This window comes from Apium graveolens, chromosome 2 (genome assembly GCF_009905375.1).
Source record: "Apium graveolens cultivar Ventura chromosome 2, ASM990537v1, whole genome shotgun sequence".
Lineage (NCBI taxonomy): Eukaryota > Viridiplantae > Streptophyta > Magnoliopsida > Apiales > Apiaceae > Apium > Apium graveolens.
This window is the reverse complement of record NC_133648.1, coordinates 94,984,187-95,009,193: the sequence shown is the minus strand read 5'-3', so window position 1 is coordinate 95,009,193 and position 25,007 is coordinate 94,984,187. Positions and strand designations below refer to the sequence as shown.

General features: G+C 35.2%; 2 protein-coding genes and 1 non-coding gene across 3 annotated transcripts; 1 reads left to right on the top strand and 2 right to left on the bottom strand.

Moving 5' to 3' along the window:
• The first annotated feature begins 1,137 nt into the window (after window positions 1-1,137).
• Window positions 1,138-1,244, top strand: LOC141709422 (small nucleolar RNA R71). The gene has a single exon (XR_012569999.1). It is a non-coding gene; the product is annotated as a small nucleolar RNA R71 (small nucleolar RNA).
• Window positions 1,245-11,612: 10,368 nt separating this feature from the next.
• Window positions 11,613-12,638, bottom strand: LOC141691514 (uncharacterized). The gene has a single exon (XM_074496250.1). The coding sequence runs from the start codon at window positions 12,636-12,638 to the stop codon at window positions 11,613-11,615; it is 1,026 nt and encodes a 341-aa protein (XP_074352351.1).
• Window positions 12,639-13,469: 831 nt separating this feature from the next.
• LOC141707662 (high mobility group B protein 10-like) lies at window positions 13,470-18,242 on the bottom strand. The gene is made up of 6 exons (XM_074510964.1): window positions 17,864-18,242; window positions 17,100-17,178; window positions 16,043-16,205; window positions 15,869-15,949; window positions 14,690-15,036; window positions 13,470-13,934 (listed from the first exon to the last, which is right to left on the bottom strand). Exons 1-6 carry the CDS (start codon window positions 18,028-18,030, stop codon window positions 13,914-13,916), a joined length of 858 nt encoding a protein of 285 aa, XP_074367065.1. The 5' UTR covers window positions 18,031-18,242; the 3' UTR covers window positions 13,470-13,913.
• Between the last annotated feature and the right edge of the window lie 6,765 nt (window positions 18,243-25,007).

Genomic DNA, 25,007 nt, shown 5'->3' with positions numbered 1-25,007 from the left:
ACAGCGCTGCATTCTTCCGTGAGAGCAACAGTCTCAAGGTCATCCAGTTTCACCTTCCTTGAAAGAATACTCTTCATAAACTTCGCATAACTAGGCATTTGCTCCAGAGCCTCAGCGAAAGGTATATTGATGTGAAGTTTCTTGAACACCTCCAGAAACTTACCGAACTGTCTATCCAGCTTTTGTTGCTACAATCTCTTAGGAAAAGGTGGTGGAGGATAGAGCTATTTCTCCCCTGTATTACCCTCAGACAGAGTGTGTTCAACAGTAGTCTTCCTTGGTTCCGCCGCTTTCTCCTTTTGCTTAGCTTCTTCATCTCTAATTTCAGCTTCTCCTTCTTTTGCCTTTTCAGCATCAGCAACTTTTCCAGACCTTAAGGTAATAGCCTTGACTTGCTCTTTAGCTTCCTTCCTGCCTGGTACTTTCGTGTCACTGGGAAGAGTGCCAGGTTGACGATTGAGCACTGCATTGGCTAATTGACCGATTTGATTTTCCAAGGTCTTGATAGAAACCGCCTGACTCTTGTATAACAGCTTAAGTTCCTCAAAATCAGCACTAGTAGGTGCAGCTGTACTTCCCTGTTGAGGATATGATTGCCTTTGAGCATACTGTTGTGGTTGCTGAAATCCAGGTGGGTTAAACTGTTTACTCACGCCTTGCTCATATGGGGGCTGACTAGCATTCTGATTATTCCCCCAGCTGAAATTTGGATGATTTCTGTTATTAGGATGATAGGTAGCTGGCATAGGCTGCTGTTGTCGCTGATAATTATTCACATACTGAACAGATTCGTTGACAAGAGAACACTAATCTGTAGCATGAGAACCTGCATAAAGCTCACAAACCATAGCTATTTGATTAACTCCATATGTAGCCAGAGAATCAACCTTCATTGACAGCGCTTGAAGCTGTGCTGCAATAGCGGTGGCTGCATCGACTTCCAGAATACCTGCTACCTTACCAGGCATCATCCTCTGAGTTGGGTTTTGATGCTCATTTGCAGCCATAGTCTCGATAAGATTATAAGCCTCAGTATAGCTTTTAGCCCATAAGGCGCCTCCAGCTGCTGCATCGAGCATGGGCCGAGATTGGACCCCCAAACCATTATAGAAACCAGTGATCACCATCCAATCGGGCATTCCATGATGTGGACACTTTCTCAACATTTCCTTGTATCGTTCCCAAGCTTCGCACATAGATTCTGTAGGTTGCTGCGCAAACTGAGTAAGAGCACTCCTCATAGCAGCAGTCTTTGCCATCGGATAAAACTTCACCAGAAAATTTTGTGCAAGATCTTGCCACGTAGTGATGGACCCAGCTAGTTCAGAATGTAACCAGTCCTTAGCTTTGTCCCTCAGTGAGAATGGGAAAAGCCTCAGCTTGATAGCCTCATCAGTCACGCCATTATACTTAAAAGTGCTACAGATCTCGACAAAATTCCTTATATGCATGTTGGGGTCTTCAGTCGCCGCTCCTCCAAAAGAAACAGAATTCTGCACCATCTGAATAGTGCCCGGCTTGATTTCAAAGGTGTTAGCTTGAATAGCCGGATGAAGAATGCTTGACTGAATGTCATCAATTTTTGGCCGAGAAAAATCCATAAGAGCTGGATCAGCCTGAATAATACGATCACCCATGTAAACTGGTTCTTTCCGCTCAGTTCTGGAATCCGAATCTTCAAAATCTAACTTCTCCGGAATATCAAGAACTTCGTCTGTCTCCTCAGCTATGTCTAAAGTCCTCTTGCGAGTAGGAGAACGAGTTTGCATAAACGCTCGCTAAAGTACCTGAAACACAACCGGAAACAATAAGTAACTACTACGTCCTAATCACTGAGTCCTAATGACCAATGATGGTAAGTACATAAACTAAACAAATACACCGAGTCCCCGGCAGCGGCGCCAAAAACTTGTTAGGGCGAAAACACGCGCTAATATTCATGCAAGTATACGCGTTCGCAAGTAATATAGAATACTTTCTAGTTCGTTCCCACAGAGACTCAGACTAATTTATTGTCTAATTAAACTCACTCACCAATGTATGATTACTTCTCAATGTTAAGACACTAACACTTAGAATTGTTGACTAAACAATAACTACAATTAACTACTTAATTAATCACTTAATTAACACTTCAAATTAACAATATTAAAACACTCATGAGATCACAACTTCATTACTACTTCCTTCAATAGCTATTGTTATTACCTTTAGCATGTGACAGTGATGATATTAATCGAATAACACGAAACTGATAAAAGCCAACTTTCATTGTACTAATACCATTCTACCAAACATCCACAATTAAGATAAAAGTTGAATAGTCATCAATTATGTTGAGTTCCTATATGTCTACATAAATTGACAACACAACAATTTAAGCACAAGTTATCCCTTTTGATTATACAGGGCAAATAAAACTGTTAGAGTTACCCACTAATCATGCACATCATACATGAACCTATGCTAGCATGGCAAGTTCTAAATCTCAAGATCCACCGTCGCTTCACAAGAGATTAACATCCTATCTTATATGTTCGCGACGCACATAAGACGAATATGCACAACCAATACTAGATATCATACAATCATCACACACTAAAGTATTAAACAATTAACTAAAGAATTCCATAGTAAATCCGTTGCAACCCCATGGTCACGATTAGCCCATAATAACACTTATCGTCATCATGGGTTCATATGAAATCATGATAAACAAACACAAGAAAATAATAACTAAACTAATTATATTAAATCAGAGTACGTCACAAGAGTAAATAGGTTCAAAGTAAGAAAACTAGCATCCAACGTTACAACGAAACAAGAATCACAAGAAAATATGCTTCCTCTTCATTGTTGTGTACTAAAACGGTCTTCTTCCTTATCTCCTTCGCTCTTTTCGTAATACCACGATCTCCCTCGTGAAAACGTCTCCAAATCTACTTATATAATAGTCCCATAAAACTCAGATTACATAGAAGTGGAAGCCAAACAGAAGTAGAAGTCCTAAAAATAATTATTAAATTTCCCGACCCTGCGCGGCCGCTCAGCATAGCTGAGCGGGCGCTCAGCTTTCTGCGCGGCCGCTCAGCATTGCTGAGCGGGCGCTCAGGACCCTTCTGGAAAATTCCTGAGTTTGCTCCGTTTCTTCGCCGTAATCTGCCCATTTCTTTCCTCTTGCAATGGTGAACACATGCCAAGGGTTATTCTTGATGATTACTCCTCCGAAATGCAACTAATACCCTGAAATGCATAAACACTAGAAAAACGCATCAAATACACAAAATACTTGATTTCAAGGCACCAATTTAAGCCATTTTAAGATGTTCTAAGTGGTATAAAATGCCACTTATCACATGTTTCGGCGTCTCGCGTACACGAGGCGACCTGGGCGAGAATTTTATTTATTTGTGATTTAAATTTAGTTTGAATTAATTTATTAGTTGAGCTGGGTTATTGTTTCTGTTGGGCTCAATGACAGGGTTCAGTTTTCAGAATTGGGTTGAGTCACTTTGTAAGTGGGCTGAGTCAGATTCATTGAACCTAGACGTGTAACTGATAAAATATATTCAAAATTAAAAATATTAAAATTGATTTAATGTGCGGATTAAATATATATAAGTTGTTACCTTTTATTTAAATTCAAAATCAACAGTTTTGATTTATTTATTAAATGGGCAGTTTTAATTCTGATATTAATGCAGGGTGGTCAGTTACACTTAGCCTCTAGTATAAATAGAGGCCTAAGTTGCTGAATTATAAACACCACACCTTGCATTCTCATCTCCTCTCTACTTTCTCTTCTCTCCCAAACACAAACATATTTATTGGTTTTTCCGGTGAGGGGGGTGCTAGTCGAAGTTGAGTTTGTTGTTACTATGAACACCAAACTCAGAGCTGTTTTATCCTGGAGGAAGCATTGCAAGCATCCCAACACAGCAGGTGGGGGCAATTATTTCTTCAAGAGCAGTCAGGGCTTGGAACAAGGCCTGGAGACTCAGTTGTTTAGCTATTTTGTTTGATTGTACCTGTTGATGGCCTCAGCTTTTCTGTTTCTTTATCACTCTGTTAAAGCTATGGTTACTGGTACAATTTCTAGACTATCTTTGTTCTTACAGTTACTGATATGCATACTTTTTTACCTACATATTTTGTTTCGTTAATTGTTATCTTGGCCTTGGCTTGTTAAACATTATATATAACTGCCTCTATGTTGTTGTAATAGTTAGTATTTCCAACATTCTTGATGAGATAATTGGTTATATATTATTTAGCATAATGGTTAGCGAAACTGAAGTTCCCGTTGGTGGTGATAGTTCTGGTGCATCTGTTGGGGTCATTGATTGGACCACTTACAGTTTTCCACAAGCCGTTGAATTGACTGGCTTGCCAGAGAAATTCAAAGGTGGCATCGGCTTTTCTCGCTGACAGAAAAGGATAAAATTATGGTTTACTATAAAGGGTTTGTGGCCGGTTGTGGAGTATGAGAAACCGGTTGTGGATCAAGAAAAGGTTGATATAGTTAAGGCTTTTGTGAAGTGGGTTGAGAAGGATGGGGTGGCTAGGGCGGCCATTTTGGATGCTCTAACGACCACCTTGTTTGATATTTATTCTTCTGATGCCTACTCCTCAAAACTCTTATGGGAGAAGCTGGACCAGAAACATAATACTGAATCACAAGGTCTGAAAAAGTATTTTGTGGCTAGGTTCCTTGAATTCAAGCTTGTGGATAATAAGTCCATGACTGAGCAAATGCATGATTTCGAGATGATAGTGCATGCTTTGAAGGAGTCTGTAATGGACCACCCTGAGAAGTTCAAGGTTATGAGCGTGATTGAAAATGTCCCAAAGTCTTGGGAAGAGTTCTATCTCTCCCTGAAAAGACAAAAAGGAGAGATCACCTGAACCAACCTTATATTGGACATCTCGGTTCAAGAAAAACACAAGTCCAAATAGGGACATGTGATGCCAACTGAGCACGGTAGCTCGAAGGTAAATGTAGCAATTGTAGGACAGAAAAGGAAGGCTGCTGCTAAGAAAGTTAATAGTAATAAACCTAAGAGTGACAAGGACAAGGCCAAGAAACCAAATGCAAAAAAACCGTGTTGGTCTTGTGGGCAGGTTGGGCACCGGAGTAAGGACTGTTCAATAAAGAAAGCGAAGAAAACCGAGGTGGTAGCGCAAGCGAATGTTGTGCTTGGAACCGCAAGTGGGACCGTAGTGAACATGGTTGTTGGTGAGGCTACGACTTCTGAAACCAACATTGACCAGTATATTTCCTGCAACCCTGTACTATTTCTACCTATCTGTCAAATGATACTGGAGCTAATGTGCATATTTATGATAGATACTGGAGCTAATGAGCATATTTATGCTGGTATTAGTTTATTTATATCTTATCAACAGAGTCATAGCCTGACAGTGAAGATTTGGAATGCTAGTGCTGCTCAAGTACATGGAGTAAGAAATGTGAAGCTGAAGTTCCCTTCAGGATGTATTCTATCTCTGACTAGAGTGCATCATGTTCCCGACATGCGTAAAATATAATAAGTGGAAGCTGTTTAGTTTCTAATGGTTTTGAAATCTCTTTCAAGTGTAATAAAGTAGTTCTTATTCATACTGGTACATTTTTTGGCAAGGGTTACTTGTCAAATAGTTTATTTGTTATTAATGCTGAACCCGTTTTGGGGACTTTGAATAATTATATTATTCCTTCTGTTAACTGTGTTGAATCCTCAAATTTATGGCATGCTAGACTAGGTCACTTAAACTTTGGTGCTCTTAAGACTATGATGAACATAGAGTTGATTCCAAAACATACTGTAGAAAAAAATTCTAAATGTCAAGTATGTATGTCTTCTAAACAAATAAGGAAACCTTTTCATAATACTGTTAGGTATTCAGACCTTTTAGATTTAGTACTGTTATTTCCAAACAATCTAACAAAGAATTACAGAAGGGGGGTTGGATGTAATTCTGGCTACTTTTTAAATTTTAAGAACTATTCTACTATAAATATATAACTGTGATCGATTTAGCTAAAGTGCGGAATGAAATTACTGAAGAAATAAAACACAAAGTAATCAAATACAAGTATTTAAAAACTTTCTGGAGGATTGAATTTTTCCACCAGAGATATATATTAATAAGAGAACTCTGTGATGCAGTGTTTTGCACACAGCTGCTTATAAGTTGAACTTACAAAGAACAGAGAAATTTTTACAAATGTAGCCTTATCTATTTCTCTGGTAATTGCTTTCTTGCTTCTTATAGTTCTACTTGCTACCCTTGGTTTATATATCACCAAGTTACATGATAAAAAGACAAACAAATAAGATAAACTATTTCTAGTGTAATTTCATGCTCCTTCATTTCTCTATCCAGCATCTTTGAATATCTTCAAGTTAGCATAAAAATTAAAATGCTTCTTTGTCCTCTAAAACCTTTAAATAGGCTACCACATTCCGTTTGCATACAATCAATGCATGTGACTGTCAATTCACTATCAAATGCTTTTGAATTTGAGCATTCGTTGAAACTTCATTGGATTATCCGTTGAGACCGTGGTTGATTATCCGCTGAAATTCTGGTTGATCATCCGTTGAGACCTTGTGGAACATTTTATAGATGATAGTAGTAGATATTGTTATATTTATTTACTTAGACATAAGGATGAAGCACTTAGTAAATTCATTATATATAAAACTGAAGTAGAAAAACAAACTAGTAAGGTACATAAACAATTAAGATCTGACAGAGGTGGTGAGTATTCGAGTAACGCTTTTAATGAATTTTGTGTAAACAACGGTATAGTTCATGAAGTTACTCCACCATACACACTTGAGTCTAATGGGGTTGTTGGGTGAAAGAACAAAACATTTAAAGATATGATCAATAGTATGCTTATTAACTCTGGGTTGCCTAAATACATGTGGGGAGAGGCTCTAAATACGGCATACCATATTTTGAATAGAATCCCTCTGAAACACATGGATAAGATACCCTTGGATTTATGGAAAGGCAGGATGACTAGTCTTAAGTATCTTCGTGTTTCGGGGTGCCTTGCTAAGGTGCTTGTTCCTGAACATAAGAGAAAGAAACTAGGTACAAAAACTGTTGATTGTATCTTTCTGAGCTATCTTGAAACCACTACATCTATGAGATTTTTAGTATTAAAATCTGACATAGATGGTATAGTGGCAAACGCGATAGTTGAATTTTTAGATGCTACATTCTTTGAGGATGTCTACCTTATGAAGACTGGAATACCTAAAAAGACTTCTGAGGAAGATCCTACTCACACATCGATAACTAATCCTTACAAATGTGGGGGTGGAACCAAGTAGTAGCTCTACTCCTAAGGAAGTAGCGGAATCGAGGAGAAGTAAGCGTGCAAAGGTAGTTAAGGATTTTGGTGGTGATTTTATCACTTACAATGTCGAGGACGAACCTTTAACTTTCCGACAAGATATGGATTCTTCAGAGTCTAGGCATTGGAAATGCGCTGTAAAGAGTGAAATTGACTCTATTATTTCAAATGGAATATGGGAGTTGGTTGATCTCCCTCCTAGGTGTTCTACTATCGGGTGCAAATGGGTCTTTAAAAGGAAGTTGAACCCTGACGGCTCAATAGAGAAGTACAAAGCTAGACTGGTAGCTAAGGGCTTTAAGCAAAAGGAAGGAATTGATTACTTTAAAACATACTCTCTGGTTGCAAGGATGGTAATAATCCAAATGCTAATAGCATTGGCTTCCGTCCATGGTCTTATCATCCATCAGATGGATGTAAAGACAACTTTTCTTCATGGTGAACTTGAGGAAGAGATTTATATGGACCAGCATGAGGGATTTGTTGCATCTGGCATTTAAAGGAAAGTATGTAAGTTGATCAAGTCCATCTATGGCTTAAATAAGCTCCCAGGGATTGGCATAAAAAGTTTGACGAAACTATATTACTTTTCAGTTATATGATTAATGAAAGTGACAAGTGTGTCTACACCAAAGTTAAAGGTAGTGGGTGTGTTATCTTGTGCCTATATGTGGATGACATTTTATTATTTGGAATCAATATTAAGATTATTAACGAGATAAAATCTTTCTTGAAAAGGCACTTTGAAATGAAGAATATGGGTGAGACTATTGTGATTCTTGGAATCAAAATGATTCAGTCGGCTGAATGAATAACCTTGACTAAATCTCATTATATAGAGAAATCTATACTTGAGAAATATGGTTATTCACAGTTTAGAATCTCTAGTACACCCTATGATCCTAAAATTACCCTTGTCAAAAATACTTCAGGAGTGCCTGTGTCTCAGTTAAGGTATTCTCAGATTATTGGGAGCTTGCAGTATCTTGCTAACTTATATATTTCATATTCCGTGTCTAAGTTGGCTAGATATACAAGTTGTCCAAACAGAACTCATTGGGACGCTCATGATAGAGTACTTATATATTTAAAAGGCACATTGTACCTTAGTTTACACTATAGGAAATTTCCTAATGTACTTAAAGGGTACAGTGACGCAAGTTGGATAGTTAAGAAGTCTGGTTCCAATGGAGTGACTGGATATGTGTTCACCTTGGCAGGTGGAGCAATATCCTGGAAGTCAAGCAGGAAGACTATAGAGACTTGATATACATTTGAGGCTGAGTTGTGTGTACTTGATGCCATGGGGACAGAGGCTGAATGGTTACACGGACTTATGTCTGCGATACCTGTAGTAAGCAGACCGCTTCCTACTATTGTTATTCATTGTGATAGTCGAACAACTATTGACAAGATTAGCAGTAAAAACATAATGCTAAAACAAAGAGACACATCCAAGTTAGACTTAAGTCTATAATGGGTTTAGTGTCTGATAGGATTATATCTATAGAGTTCATAAGAGCTCAGAATAATATAGCTGTCATTTTACTAAAGGACTGGAACCTGCAGTGGTCCTCAATTCAAGGTTGGGGATGGGACTGTCAACCCATCATAATTCATCAACAGTGGGAACCCAATACACATGAGAGAAGATCCCTCGAAGTATATTCAATGTGGTAATAACAAGCTGTAAGGATGAATTGGTAGCACCTTTGCTATATAGATGATACTATTGTATCTGCGTCTATCCCCTGTAAACCTAGAAGGTACTGACACTGCTAGAAAAGCAAGAATGTTAAAACTCTGAATGGGATCAAGTAATTCGATAAGATGGAAGCATTATATCCCCGGAGATGCCCAGCTAAGTGAATGTAATTGTATGGTCGCAATTAGAGGAAAGGGTTATTCCTTGAAGCATTCGACGAACAGGATCTAGATAAGACCATTAATGTCTCAAAGCCGTAGATTGGCACCATAGACGTTGACTTGTCGTCATCTATGGAACATGGTTACACTAAACGGATTAAGATTCAAGGTGAAACATTCCATCTGAATCCGGTAGACATTGAAGTAGAGGATTTAGGAGGGTTCAAACCCGAAAAGGAACCGACTCTAAAAAACAAGTCATGATGGAGAACCTGATCGCATTTATGTTTGGATTTGTGGGGGATTGTTAGAAAAACGGAGTTTTAGATCATAAATTTTATTATTTTCTTGATGTTAATTCCAAAATCTAATGATTGGAAGTTGTTCCTTGATATAGGAACTTAAACTTTCATGTATGGGTTTAAGAATTTTCTTAATGAAATCCATAAAGAAATAGAATTGAAGTTAGTGGCTTAAAAGAGCTTGAGGTGAGAATGTATTATTTGTCCCACATTTAAAATAAATAAAGAGGGTGTTGGCTTTATATTGTATCTGTTAGTGTTTGTGCCATGGAGATAACACTATGATGTTTTAGTTTAAGACATTTGGATTATTAATATTTATGTTCTATCAATTATTCTTTTTATAATTTATTAATTCTTAATTTACTGTGATATATATGTTAGATTAATAAATGTCCTTGGAATATGATATGAATTCTATACCTCTAAGTACATGACTTAGAAATGAGATAATGAGAATAGTATCAATATTCCTAAAGGTCCCTAGTCAAGTATTATTATTAAGGGACGATAATAATGCATTAAGACTGGTGTGTTTGTTGAGTGATGATCACATCTCATTGATCACAGGTATAGTGATAATATAGTCAAAAACACAGGCAGATGTATATCTTCATGGTGCTGGAAAGACCTAATGTGAGATTCTACATGTATGTTGTATCATAAGTAATTCTCACTGTGATAATGATGTAATGGTCCTTAGACTTGAAATTATTATATTTTTATACGAGAATTAATGTACTTTGATTACATTAAAAGTTACCTTTGATCAGGTAATGATAAAAGTGTATTTCGGGTATATTATGAATCATATGAGAAATATGAATGATCTAGAAAGCATTTAACCATCTTAATTTTAGGAGTGATATTACTGGCCTCTTGTGTGAGCTAAACTATGAAATGCGTGGTCACGCTCAAACAGATATAGGTAACTTTGCTCTTAGGAGTAAGGGACGGACAATAAGTTGAAGTCTTTTAATTAAGGATTCTGCTAAACCATTTTGTGTATGTACGTGAGCTACCGGGTGTTCGCCTGAGATTCCTACTGACATACAATAATCATTAAAAGTTTCAGATGTAAATTCAACAGCATTATCTAGTCGGATTGATTTAATGGGATGGTCAGGAAATTGAGCTCAGAAATAACTATTTGGGCAAGTAATTTGGCAAAGGCTGTATTTCGGGTTGTAAGTAGACATACATGAGATCATCGAGTTGATGCATCAATTAAAATCATAAAGTACCTAAATGGTCCAGAAGATGGATGAATAGGACCACAAATGTCACCTTGAATTCTTTCTAAGAATTTCAGGGACTCAGTTTGAAGTTTAACTGGGGATGGTCGGACAATCAGTTTTCCTAAGGAACATGCTGAACAATGAAGTTCATCTTGGGATATTATCTTTTGAGTTTTAAGAGGATGTCCCACAAAATTTTCAACGATACGACGCATCATAGATTCTCCTGGATGACCTAGTCTTTCGTGCCAAAGGGAAAGTAGTTTTGGGTCTATGACTTTGGGGATGTTGACACTATGAGATTCAAGAACTCGTATACTCGTAACATATAATCCTGAAGAAACCGAGTGAAATTTTTCTAATACCCTTTTATTGTCAACGGTGTTTGAGGTGATGAGAAGGTATTCTTTTCATTCTCATTAGTAGTTTCAACGTGAAACCCATTAAGACGGATATCTTTAAAATTCAGTAGGTTTCTAGTTGACTTACTAGAGTATAGAGCCTCTTGTATGTTTATGTGTGTCTTATTTGGTAGAAGAAAACTAGCTTTCCCAAAACCTTCTATTATATTTGATGTACCCGATACCGTCCAGACATGTTAGTTGGTTTTAGTAAATTGTGAGAAGTATTTCTGACTCTGTAAAATAGTGTGTGTGGTTGCGCAGTCAACAATGCATATATCTTCCATCTCTATACATATATAAATGAAAAATATCTTTATTAAAAACACACCGAGTACATGGAACAACAACATGAAACAAGTACATAAAATGAGTACATAATGGAAATAAGTAAAATACAAAGAAAATAATTAAAGTAAGACAATACATATGAAGTCTAGTCGTCTAAACCATAATAAAGTTTAGCACAAGTGTCTATTTCATTTGAAGCCTTATTGATTGGTTCATTAACTAGATTATAATTAGCGAAGTTGGTTTCTACTCTCTTTCCATTATTCCTTTTGGATGACTCGTAGAGGTCAACAAGATGTTTGGGTGTGCAACAAGTACGTTGCAAGTGCCCCTCAGATCTGCACCTATGACAGATGCCTCGGTTCTCTCCTTCTTGGGGTGCCTTTTTTTTTGGCACTTCACGTTGCCATTTCTGGTGGCCAGAGTTGTAACCATCACGTTGCCACTTCAGGTGGCCAGAATAATATTGATTGTGAAACCGACCATGGAAATTTCCACGTCCACGGTTTCGTCCATAACTCTGTTCTCCTCTATGCCCTTTCCCACGTTCATTCTTCAAGAATGACGTGTTATGTACTTCAGGTAACTGGGCAGAGCATGTGGGACGTATCTGATGATTTTTCAGTAGCAACTCATTATTCTTTTCAGCCACAAGAAGGAGAGATATCAGCTCGCCATATTTCTGAAAATTCCGCTCCCTAAATTGTTGAGCCAGGATCATAGTGTTGGGGTGAAAGGTTAAGAGGGTCTTTTCAATCATTTCAGCATTAGTAATATTTTCACCACATAAAATTAATTTTGAGCTTATCTTGAAAAGAGTAGAATTATATTCAGCTATAGATTTGAAATCCCGTAACCTCAAATTAATCCAGTCATATCGGGAAGATGGCAAGTGAACAAGTTTCTGCTGATCAAATCTATCTTTGAGATTATTCCAAAGGGTGAGTGGATTTTTGATAGTGAGGTATTCAGATGTTAGATATTCGTGGATGTGGTGCCTAAGAAAGATAATTGTTTTTGCATTTTGTTCAACAGTTGAGATTTTTTCTGGGTCAATAGTATCTTTTAGGCCATTAGCACTAAGGTGTAATTCCGCATCAAGGACCCATGATAAATAATTATTCCCCGAAACATCCAAGGCAACAAACTCTAATTTTGGAAGATTCGCCATTCTGAATAGATTTTAAATAAGATATAATATGTCACATAATATTTAAACAGACAAGTTAAAATAATAATTTTTTACAAAAGTTACGACGGCATAGCCGGCCATAAAATTTTTGATTATTACTTGACGGCAGCGCCATCTTTATAGTAGTATTACTTGACGGCAGAGCCATCTTTATAATATTATTTGACGGCATAGCCATCTTTATAGATTTCAATCAGTAACATAAATAAATATGTAATAATAATTAAAATAAAATGAGTAAAAGAAATCGTACCTCTTTTATGAAATAGTTTTAGTTGATAGAGACTCGTGGGTCAGAATAAGTCGTAGCTCTTTCGAGAATAAAGCTTCAGTTGGCAGAGACTCGTGGGTCAGAATAAGTCGTAACTTTTTCGAGAATAAAACTTCAGTTGGAAGAGACTCGTGCTCATAACGTGTAATAAATCTTGACTGAAAATATTAATTATGTTTAATGTAGAGGAAATATAGGAGAATAGAATATATGAAGAGAAAGTTGTATCTCATATCATTAGCTAAATGAGCTATTTATAGTAGTTGGTTTACAAATCTTACTAGGTAAGCTATTCAAATCTTCTTTATTAAATATTACAAAACTTTCTCGATAAACTTTACAAGTTTTCCTGATTAAGTTTCTTTCTTAAGAAGCTATGCAAGTCTTCCTTAATAAGATTTGAGAGACTTACTCGATACGCTTTAACAATCACTTTATATTTACTCAAATATTTAAAAAAAAATGATATTGTCTTCCGTAATTATTTCTGCAATTATGTACTCGCATATAAAATGCATATGGACCTGACAAAAAAAAAGGTTAATGCAAATGTAAAATTGGAGGTATATGTTTTGTAACATATGGTTGACCACAATCAGTTTCTCAAACTTTCATACAACTACAAGGTTGAGTTTCTATCTCCTAACCATTGAGCTCTGCTCAATAGCATCACAAGTCAAACAGTTTACAAGGATAAACCTCGAGTAAAACAGTTAAAGGCAATGCCATCTAAACTTCTTTGGTTCTCACTGAGATTGATCCAGAGAAGGACCATGTACAAGACAAGACTACAAAGAAGAGAAAAAAGGATGAAGAAAACAATCTAATGACAACAAACAGATATCAGACCAGAAAGAAATCTTGAATGCATGCCCTTTAGGGCTAAAAATCTAATGCCCTATAATATCTAGTCTCTATTGCCGATCGAACTTGTCTACTGTTGGAAAATCTAGACTGCATGGCTTCCTTGTATCTCTCCTTTTTCAACCCATGCTACGATAGACCTGCAACACATCAGCAGAAGAAACTACTTAAACCAGCAATTGTTATTTGTTGAGCTCAAGCAATTTGGTTTTTTATTAGATCAGGTTACTGTTGTGCAGGAATCTGAAACAATAAAAGTGTAGAGAGGTCCTTCACAGTAAATGATTTTGCTTAGCGTTTAATACCTGGCTATTTAGAGTTAAATAAATTTCTGTTTACAACTTAAAAGACTGTGTCACTAATAAGATTCTATTTTGATGAAGTACATAAAACTATGCAAAGAGGTCTAAAAGTCAAAGTTCAATTATAATATAACAGTTCACACTCGACCGGGTTATATTTTTACAGCATCCATATTCCACAAGACTAATAATCCATAAAAACAATAAATATAAATCCTAAACAAAATATTTAGATATATAATATTTAGAAAATAATGCATTTAATTCAATAATAAATAATAATTTGTTATCCCGGAAAACTACAGTTATAATTTAATTCGCAGTTAAATAATTTATCAGTCAAAATAACAACAAATGTACTACAGTATTAATGAACCAACACTCTTGCCTGTCTTAATGTATCTAAAGTACCGAGATCATTTAGAAAAAAATTCTGCATTTGCAAATGTTGTCGTGTAATACTAATGCTGGAAGATTTTACACTATAGACTTTAAAAATAGCTTAAAACAATGCAAGTGCATCTTTACAATGAGAACTGAACAAAAAATTAGTATGGTGAAAACACAAGTGACTATTAAGATTGTATACATACCTGTTTTTCAGCGTCTGAGAGTCTGCTCCATATAAGCCAAATTTTCTTGTTCAGGGCGTCCAGTTCATAGCCGTAATAGCGTTGTAGCTTGTTCCAAGTCTCATCATAAAAGCGCACATATTCACTACCATTTTCTTCGAACCTAAGGGGATCCCCATAAGTAGTCTGGCTTCCAGAAATAACTGTGTGATTTTGCTCAGAATTATTAGGCAATACCGATTCACGGTTGTGATATAACACACCCTTCCACTGCTCGGAACCCATTTCTATTGTAACAGCATATCCAAACTCAAATTTTGCATCGACCGTTCCAGTCAATATGCTTCCAGGTTCCACAATGGAACTAACTGTAAATATAATGGAAACTAATTTTACATACAAGTATTTAACCATATGCATATCCAATCATCAAACATATAGAAACTCTGTAGAGAAAACATTGCGGCATCCAAAATGAAGATCACAAAAGTAAAATTTCGCGAGGCACTTGAGTCTGGAAGATCTTCTCGGCATTGATATACATACTTAATGTTATATATTATGTAAGAAATCAGAAAACAACCTACACTATCGAGACAAAGCATACCAAGATTGAGTACAAGCATAGACTGTCCAAGTATGAATTCCGTAACATCTTCGGGATTCTAGATACTACATAACCAGTGAGGGTGGGTGAGTGATTTTGTATTTTAAAAGCGCCGAGTGCTGAGGAAAAGAAGAATTTTTATTTTGATTTCAAATAAAAATATTTGGTTGATAAGGTGTGAATCACCCCACCCAAAAAAAACTATTATCATTCATAAAAGATTCTCAAGTGCTCCGATGTCATAAATACAATAATTCATATAAAGAATTTAAACACTAAAGAGGGTCATATTCAATAACCTGCCAGAGAAGAGGACGAGCTAATACATGTTTACTCGAGCTTCACCATAGATCACATCTATATAATTTACTTATGCTTCCTTAATCTTAAGCATTTGATCTACAAATTCACTTCAATAATGTGTATTATTGCCTCTACTTGTGAAAATCAAGTATGAATGATAAAGGCTACAAAGAAATTATAACCTTGTACTCTGGTATCCAGTAGTAAAATACTAGATAAAGGCTCTTTCCTGATACCATGAAATCCATACACTAATTGAGCAGTAATTAGCCGAGTAAGAAATGTCTTGCCTGAAGGGAGAGGATGCATACTAGCACTGTCCTCCAAGTGATTACGAGCTGAAGAGCCATTGACGATTGTGCTTGCCGAATCTGTGAACAAACAAATAGCACTCTTTTTTATTCATGTATATAAGACAAATTACACAAAAAATTATAATATCAGCAAGGCCAACGTTCAAGTACCAGTATCTAGGACCGAAGGTGCATTTTTACGGAAGTAGTAAACCTGCTCAAAATGATAAAGTAATGACTGGTAGTGGTTTTTGAGCACAAATGATGCGCCTGTTATCGTAGAGGGGCAGTTGAAGACAGAGAAGACTTCTTTCCATTTGCGATCATTTATAACCTAATTGAAAGCATGATAAGTATATAGCATAACGGCATATATCTAGCACATGCGAACTTCATTCCACAGTAAAAAAATGCATAAATAAAATATATATCTACCTTCCCAAACATGGTTTAAACAAAAATTGAAATGGTGTGATAAACTACAATATTTAAATTTTCGGTGACAGAGACAATTTGCAGCAAGAAAATATTCAAACTGCATGCATCAATTATATTAAATTCAAGAAACTATCAGATATATCAAGAAAAGTTTCACCAATGATGGACTGCATCCTACAGTTTACAGCTATGCCAATGTTAAAAAATTGCATAATAAAATTGAACCAATAGGTTTCTAGTATGTAGTTTAGACTTTTATGCAGGGCATCCTTTATTTATTCTCCTACTATAATATTGAATGTTCCTAATTATATACTTAATTAATAAAACAAAAAATACCTGATCAATTATAATTAGTTTTATTCCCGATTAAAAAGTATGATACATACAAATTAATTTATTGATTCCTTGTTCCACATCAGAATTTTTAGTTATTCTTGTAACAATTGATGGATAATATAATAAACAAATAAAATCATGCGTTACTTAACAAAGAAACTTGGAGGAGATTTTTCTCATAAAAAACCAATATTTGCTCTAATCGAAGCAGGCTAGTCATTTCTCAAGTATCGGATACAGATTCATTAACATGTATAACCTTACACTAAAGCATTGATGATTTTAGGCCAAACTTGATACCATTTAACATATTCTAAATAAAGGAAATGCTTTGAAAAAATATATTGCGCAAACCGAAGAACTACACGTCTACAAATATACACAGTAAAACGGCTATTATACAAAGTAATACCGATTATCTACGTATAATAATGCACTTAGGTTATCATACCTTGTCCATGCCACCTCGATTAGTAACCTCCACAAAGAAGCGGTGCAAATCTAGTGGTCTTCCTCCAATGGTAGGGATTCTACAAAGCAGAAAAAAGTTAAATCTTATATCAGATAAACAAAAAAATCAGTTTTCCTCTTCGAGAAGCACCCAACCTAAGGCAAGTTTGAAGCAGCTAAACAGATATAAAATCCAAACTAAATCCACACATAATTAATAACATGACAGCATTAGGGTTAACTCAGGCAGTCCCCTAGCATTAGATGAAAACCTAATTGTGCGTGCTTCACATCTTACAATATACATTGTCTTATTACCTTTTAAATTAACCAAAGACAAAACAAGTTTCCTCTAAAACTAAAGAACCAGAGTTGCCACACATATTAATCATATATATGTGTATAAATTGTTCAAAGTTTCCGGGTTAGTACCAATTGTTCTACACAGGTTGCAATCCATGGTGCTACTCATACAAATGCAAAAAGAAAAAAAATACTTCAAACCTTCATCAACACATATTCTTAATGTACTTAATTTTTAAAAAAATATGCATGAAAACAAAATCTCACTCTTCCATCTCATCAATTCAGTGCCCTAATAAACACAATGAACCTAAATCAAATATAATTCCATATTAACCAAGATTTTTAATTAATTCATAACCCCCATAAATTCAAAATCTTTAAAAAACACCCAAGTAAAGATTTTGACAGAACAACAAACAATTAATAAAGATGGTCATAAAAAAAATAAAGCACACTTACTTGATTTTAGAACCGATAGATTTATGAAAATTTTCGAGCTTTTGGAGAAAAAGATCACGGTTTTGAACAATATCAGTGAAGTGGGCTTCTGGTAAAGGGTAAGAAGAGGGCGGAGAAATCGAGGTAACAGCATTTCCGGCGGAGCTAGGCTCATGAGACGTCGACATTTTAACCGGAAAACCAAACGGAGGTGGCAATCGAGTGTGTGTATGTATGTGTATATATATATAGTCACAAGTGTTGTGTGGTCATATGGGGCCTACAAAACCTTAAATCAGTAAATTGGATGGCTTTCCATTTCAGTTTCGAAGTGAAACTGTCATGGGAAAGGGGGAAGATACGAGATTTTTCTTTTTTATTCGTCAATCGATGCTCATCTCGGATATTTATTAACTGAGACCCCCGGTCTATGGATTTCATTTGTATGTTTTTCCTTTTTCTTTTTTTTGCTAATATAATTTCCTTCTTTGAAAACTAGAAAGGAATATTAAAATCCTGATTTTTTTTTTAAATAAAGGGAAAGAGAATATCAATTTTTTTACTAATTACAACCTTACAAGTTAGTATTTGCGTTCTAAAAAAATATTCAAAACCTAGGATAACTAATATCAGGTCTTTAACCACCACGATTATTCAATCGTGGTCTAACAAATAGATTATTTTTATTGCCAAGATATCGAGTAGTGTTATTCCGGAAATAAGTACATGGGATTGGAATATTACGTTCGGCAAATCTGATAAGTTAGCTTAATGACTTATAAGTCTGTAACAGTTTATCGACGAGTGTTTGTCGACCCAACTTATAAGTTAAATTTACAACTTATAAGCTCATAAACTGAATATTCGTAACGACGTACTTTTTCTCAACTTATTTTTCACTTTTTATTAATTTTAGTTTTAAAAAATATTTTTTAAATGTTAATCTAACTTAAAATATAAGAATTAAGATAATTATATTTAAAATTATTTATTATAGTCCATTTAAGTAAAAAGAATTCATAATTATAAGTAAAATTATTCAAACACTTATATAACTTATAAGTATTCATCAACTTATCACTTATCACTTATAAGTTACTTATTCAATTTAAATCATAATTTACTTATTTTAAAATTTTCTAAATGAGCACTATGTATTTGTGATTTGGAAATTTTAAAATAAAACATTATTGATATTTGAGAAAACATATTGATGGGTCATAGCATAGCCCACTTACAATAGATTATTTTAAGTTTGGTAGAACCACTATAATATACTCCTTACATCCCTCCAATTTGTTTACACTTTCTTTTTTGGATGTCTTTACATTTCAAAATTTTCCAAAAATAGTAAAGTTTTTAAAATTTTTAAAATAACTACATTCACTACTTCTCTCCACTATACCCATTTTATACATATAATATTAATCGGTCCCAATACTTTACTCACTTTTTTAACTTTTCTCCACTATTTTATAATTTTTCTTAAACTCCGTGTCCAACCCAAATGTAAACATTTGGGAGGGACGAAGGTTATTTTTTCCCAATTAGAAGGGTCACAAGGGTTTTCAGATTCAATACATGAAAATTTTGTATTGTTTTTTTCTTGAAAATAAAATTAACGAATTCTTCTAAACCAACTTTTTATTCATTCGATATATTTCTCTTATCATCAAGTCTCGAACAAACGACATCTACAATTTAAGCCTGTAATGCAATTACAATCCTCAAATTCACAATTTAAATACTTTTCTTCTCCCGTTAAAATTGAGTCGAGATTTGGAACAAATAATACCTATGGGGTATTACAATACATCTTCTTCTGCTCAAAGGGAAAAAAAAGAAAAAAGATGAGTTGGAATCCTTTACAAATTCGAAATTTAATGGACTTTGACATGTTCTTTGTAACCATGGGTCCGGGTTAATAACTAAGTCTGATTCGCTAGTTGCAAAAATGTCACGAATGGGTCATTTTGGACAGGGACGGACTTAGAGTTACAAGATATCCTAAGCGATTTTAATTTTTTCGTCCCTATATTAAAATTAGGCATCTTATTTGAGTATTAGGCGATGAAAATAATATAAACTCCTATTTTCATATCTTCGGATTATAAAAGTGTGTAGACAGACATGATAGAGAACATAATTTATGCTTAATAATTATAGTAAATAAACATCGAAAAGTTAGAACTCATTTCTTCTAAGTAAGGCCTTAGCATCACTATGTGTCCTAGGTTCATCCATGTTTGAGCTAAGTGAATGAGAGCATTTTTTTTATTTTCAGAACTCGGTACCTAATTACAACTATACTCTTAATGTGACTTTCTCTAAAAAATAATTAAAAAAATACTCTTTATATAAATTTTCTCCTAGATGATGGATGCCCCATATCATGCCTTGTATTACTTGTTCTCAGGGTTGATCCAGATTTTGAATTAATAGATATTCGACTGGTCAGGGTGTTGTAGGCCGTGACAAAATATCCATTAAGATAGGCTACAAACCCAATTGTAAAACATGCATCATATATAGGTTTAAATTCAATATATATTGCCTTCTCTGTATCTTGCAGGATTATCAAATGAATGAATGTTTTATCTCTTATTTTTCTGCATTTACTTTTTAAGTACTTTTTTTATAGTTATGAGCTTAAATTACCTGTTCTAATTGTCAATATCATGACAAATGATATCAGAGTCACCGATCTCTCGGACATGACATACACAGTTACTATTAATTTTCCTATCCTTTCATACTTTTCAAAACCCTAATTTATATCAAACCCCTAATTTCTATCATATGTACCAATACACCCCACCTCTATAGTCCTTTATACGTATACACCACTTCAACGTGTTTATAAACCCCTTATTTTCACTGTGGTAGTACATAGAATTCTATCTATACTTATATTGCATATCATGATTTGTATTACAATAACTATAATCCTTTTCCAAAGTTCAATAAAAACTTTAATTCTATGCACATTGTTGCATCTCATAAACCTACATTTTATAGAGTAAAAACCGACTGGACAAATTCTGATGGACCAAATCTTGTCAACAAGACTTCTGCTGCTAAATCACATAAGATATATAAAAGGACCTAACAATTATGTGTTCTTAAAAATTCTAATTGATTCATTTTCTGATTGTAGGGTAACAGGAAGAATATGTTAGTCCTAGACAGTGGATGTTCTAGACATGTGACTGGAAACAAATCACTGCTATCAAAAATTGAGAAAAATGATGGCCCAAATGTATCTTATAGAGATGGCAACATAAAAAAATATTGAGATATATCAATATCATCATTGAAAATATCATTATTGAAAATGTAGCTCTGTTAGAAGGACTAAAGTATAATATATTGAGCATCAGTCAAATTACTGATGGAGGTTACCATGTGATATTCTATGATTCATGTTGTGCATATGTTGTGTACTTGATGATTTCATAAACAAAACATCTAAGTAGATTTACTTAGTGAAATAATGTAGCACTCGACGGATAAGAATTATAGTCCCGACGGATAACTCATTATAGTCCCGACGGATGATTAACTTATTATCCATCGAGTGAGTAGCTTATGTAATAATAAGTTTGTAGCACAGTGATGTATGCACCTTTGTATAGAATCTGTAGTAGCATATAAGTCATGTTGACTTTAACTAGATATGCAGAATAGGTTGATTAACTGTACATAAGTAATGTCTTGTAATTCTGTACAAGTGAAATGAAGTCAAGTGCCAAAATAGCTACCGACGGATGATTAACAAAGCCTTCGACGGATGATCAAATGACTATCAACGGATGTTTAACATAGCAGTCGACGGATGATCAATCAAGTCATCGACGGATGATTTGAAAGTCGACGGATGATCATATCAAGAATTCAAACATCAGTTGAACAGTGAAAGCTGACACACAGCCGTAGAGTTGGATACAAACACATTGTGGAAGCCCATTAACTGGGTAATAGAGGACAAAAAAGCAGCAAAGATTAAGACTGTTAGATTTTATATTTGTTCAGTCTTTTTGACTTTGTAATCTTGGTATTATATAAACCAAGTGAGTAGCAAATAGAAAAATAACTGATATAGCTGAGAAACACAAAAACAAAGAAATCTTTGTAAGCATAATCTTTAGCATTTCCTGTATTCTCAGTAGTTCCATTTGTAAGCAACTGTGAGCATTTCTGCACACAGAGTCCTCTCGATATATTATATATATCTCTGGTGGAATTGTTTAAATCCACCAGAAAGTTTTTAAAGACTCTTGTTTTTAACTACTTGTGTTTTGATTCATTTGAGTTTATATTCCGCATTGTGCTAATCAAAACATATATATCAATAATCGAGTTGAACATTTTTATTTCAAGAAAAAGGTTCAAGAATTCCATTCAACCCCCCTTCTGTAATTCTTGCTACATTGTTAAGAGACTAACAATTGGTATCAGAGCAAGCTCTTAATCTACAAAGAGTTTAAAGATCAAAACAATTCCGCAAGATGAACAAGAAAGATGTTGGAGTCAAGATTCCTTTTCTTGATAAAGATAATTACCATCATCGGAAGGTAAAGATGCATCTTCACATGCTCTCTCAAGATGAGGCCTATGTGGACTGCATGGAAAGAGGCCCTCATGTTCCAATGAGAGCTGCAACAGGAAATGAGCCATCTGTTCCAAAGCCAAGGCATGAATGGTCTGATCCTGACATTGAACAAGTCAGGAAAGATAAAAAGGCCATGAACATTCTGTTCAATGGTGTTGATGCAGAAATGTTTGATAACATCATCAACTGCAAGACTGCCAAGGAAGTTTGGGACACAATACAGATAATCTGTGATGGTACTGAGCAAGTAAGAGAAAATAAAATGCAGCTCCTGATTCAGAAATATAAGCATTTTCACAATGAAGAAAGTGAATCACTCACTAACATTTTTAGTAGATTCCAAAACCTACTAAATGCTCTTAAGTTGCGTGGAAGAGTCTATCAGACTAAAGATTCCAATCTGAAATTTCTCAGATCTCTTCCAAAGGAATGGAAACCAATGACAGTCTCATTGAGAAACTCACAGGATTATAAGGAGTTTACTTTAGAGAGACTGTATGGCATTCTGAAAACCTATGAGCTTGAGATAGAGCGGGATGAAAGAATGGAGAGAGGAAAGAAGAAAGGAGGATCCATTGCACTAGTTGCTGATCTGGAAAAAGAGAAGAAAGTGAAGATGAAAGCTGTGGAATCAACTTCAAAGGTCTGTGAAAGCAAGGGTAAGGGGCTAGCTACAGAAAATGAAGATTCATTGAGCCAAGATGACATGGAGGATATTGATGAGCACCTAGCATTCCTTTCAAAAAGATTTGCCAAGCTCAAGTTCAAAAAGAACTTTGGAGCAGCCAAGCCAAATAGAAACATGGTGGATAAGTCAAAATTCAAATGTTTCAAATGTGACTTGGCAGGGCATTTTGCAAATGAGTGTAGAAAGTCAGATTCCAGTAAGAAAAGATTTGAGTCTGTAGATTACAAGAAAAAATACTTTGATCTACTCAAACAAAAGGAAAGGGCTTTTATTACACAAGAGAATGACTGGGCAGCTGATGGCTTGGATGAAGATGAAGATGTCAGCTACGTCAATCTAGCCCTTATGGCCAAGTCTGATGAAACAGAGACAAGTTCCTCAAGCAATCAGGTAATCACTACAAATCTTGCACATTTATCTAAAGCTGAGTGTAATGATGCCATAAATGACATATCTACAGAATTGTATCATTTGCGTGTTACACTTAAGTCCCTCACTAAAGAAAATGCTAAAATCAAAGAAAACAACTTGTTTTTAAGTGAGAGGAATAATGTGCTTGAGTCTCAGTTTGTTGAGTTTGAAAAACTAAAAATTGAGTGTAGGATTGCCAAGGAGGAATTAACCGAGTCCTTGAAAAAGGAAGAAATTTTAAAGAAGCAGCTCGATCGTGAACAAGAGGTGATTAAAGCATGGAAAACATCCAGAGATGTTCATGCTCAAATCACCAAGGTTCAAGGAATTGAGTCTTTTTGTGATGAAGCCTGGAAAAAGAATAAGGAGAAACTAGAACCTATTTTGGTAGATGGGTTGCTGACAGATGTAGACTCGAAGGATGATGAGGACTATCCGTCGGATAACAAAAAGTGTTATCCGTCGAATGATAAAAATCCTCATCCGTCGGTTATAAGCAAACCCATTAGCAAAGCCAAATTAACCAAGCTAAATGATAAGTATGGCTCTGTTTCCAAGAACTTTGTTTCAGGAGAGTCAAGTCAAGCTAAGAAAGGGAAAAAGGCTAATGTTGGTCACATGACTGTCAAACAGTTAAGTGACAGACTTGAGAAAATAGAGGTAAAAATAGAGACTAAAAAGAAAAACAATAGGAATGGTAAAGTAGGGATTAACAAACACAATAACTACACACCTGATAAATATGCTCCTAGAAAGATCTGTGTCAAATGTGGTAGTATAAATCATTTGTCTGTTAATTGCAAATCTGCCATGCCTACTCCCATGTCTGTTCAGTCTCAATTTCCTAACATGAATGCCATGCCTGTTAATGCTATGCCTACACAGAACATGAATGCACAATTTGCTAATATGCCATTTGCACCTAATCCATATTATGCTGCATATAATATGCCTCAAATGTCATTTAGCATGCCTTACTGGAATAACATGTTTGCACCAAGCATGCCATTTCCTATTAGCCATAACATGCATGATAATTCGGTTGCATCTAGTGGTTTCAAAGGCCCAACCCAAATGACTAAGGAAGAATCTGAAATTCCTAAGTCAAATGAGTTAAGACCTAAGAAACAGAAGAAGAAAGCTAACAAGGCAGGACCCAAGGAAACTTGGGTACCAAAATCAACTTGATTTGATTTTGATGTGTGCAGGGAAACAAAAGGAATCTTTGGTACTTGGATAGTGGTTGTTCAAGACACATGACTGGTGATTCTACCCTGCTCACAGAGTTTAAGGAAAGAGTTGGCCCAAGTATTACTTTTGGAGATGACAACAAAGGTTATACTGTGGGATATGGCTTGATTTCAAAGGACAATGTCATCATTGAAGAGGTTGCCTTAGTGGATGGTCTCAAACACAATCTGTTGAGTATCAGCCAGCTTTGTGACAAAGGCAAC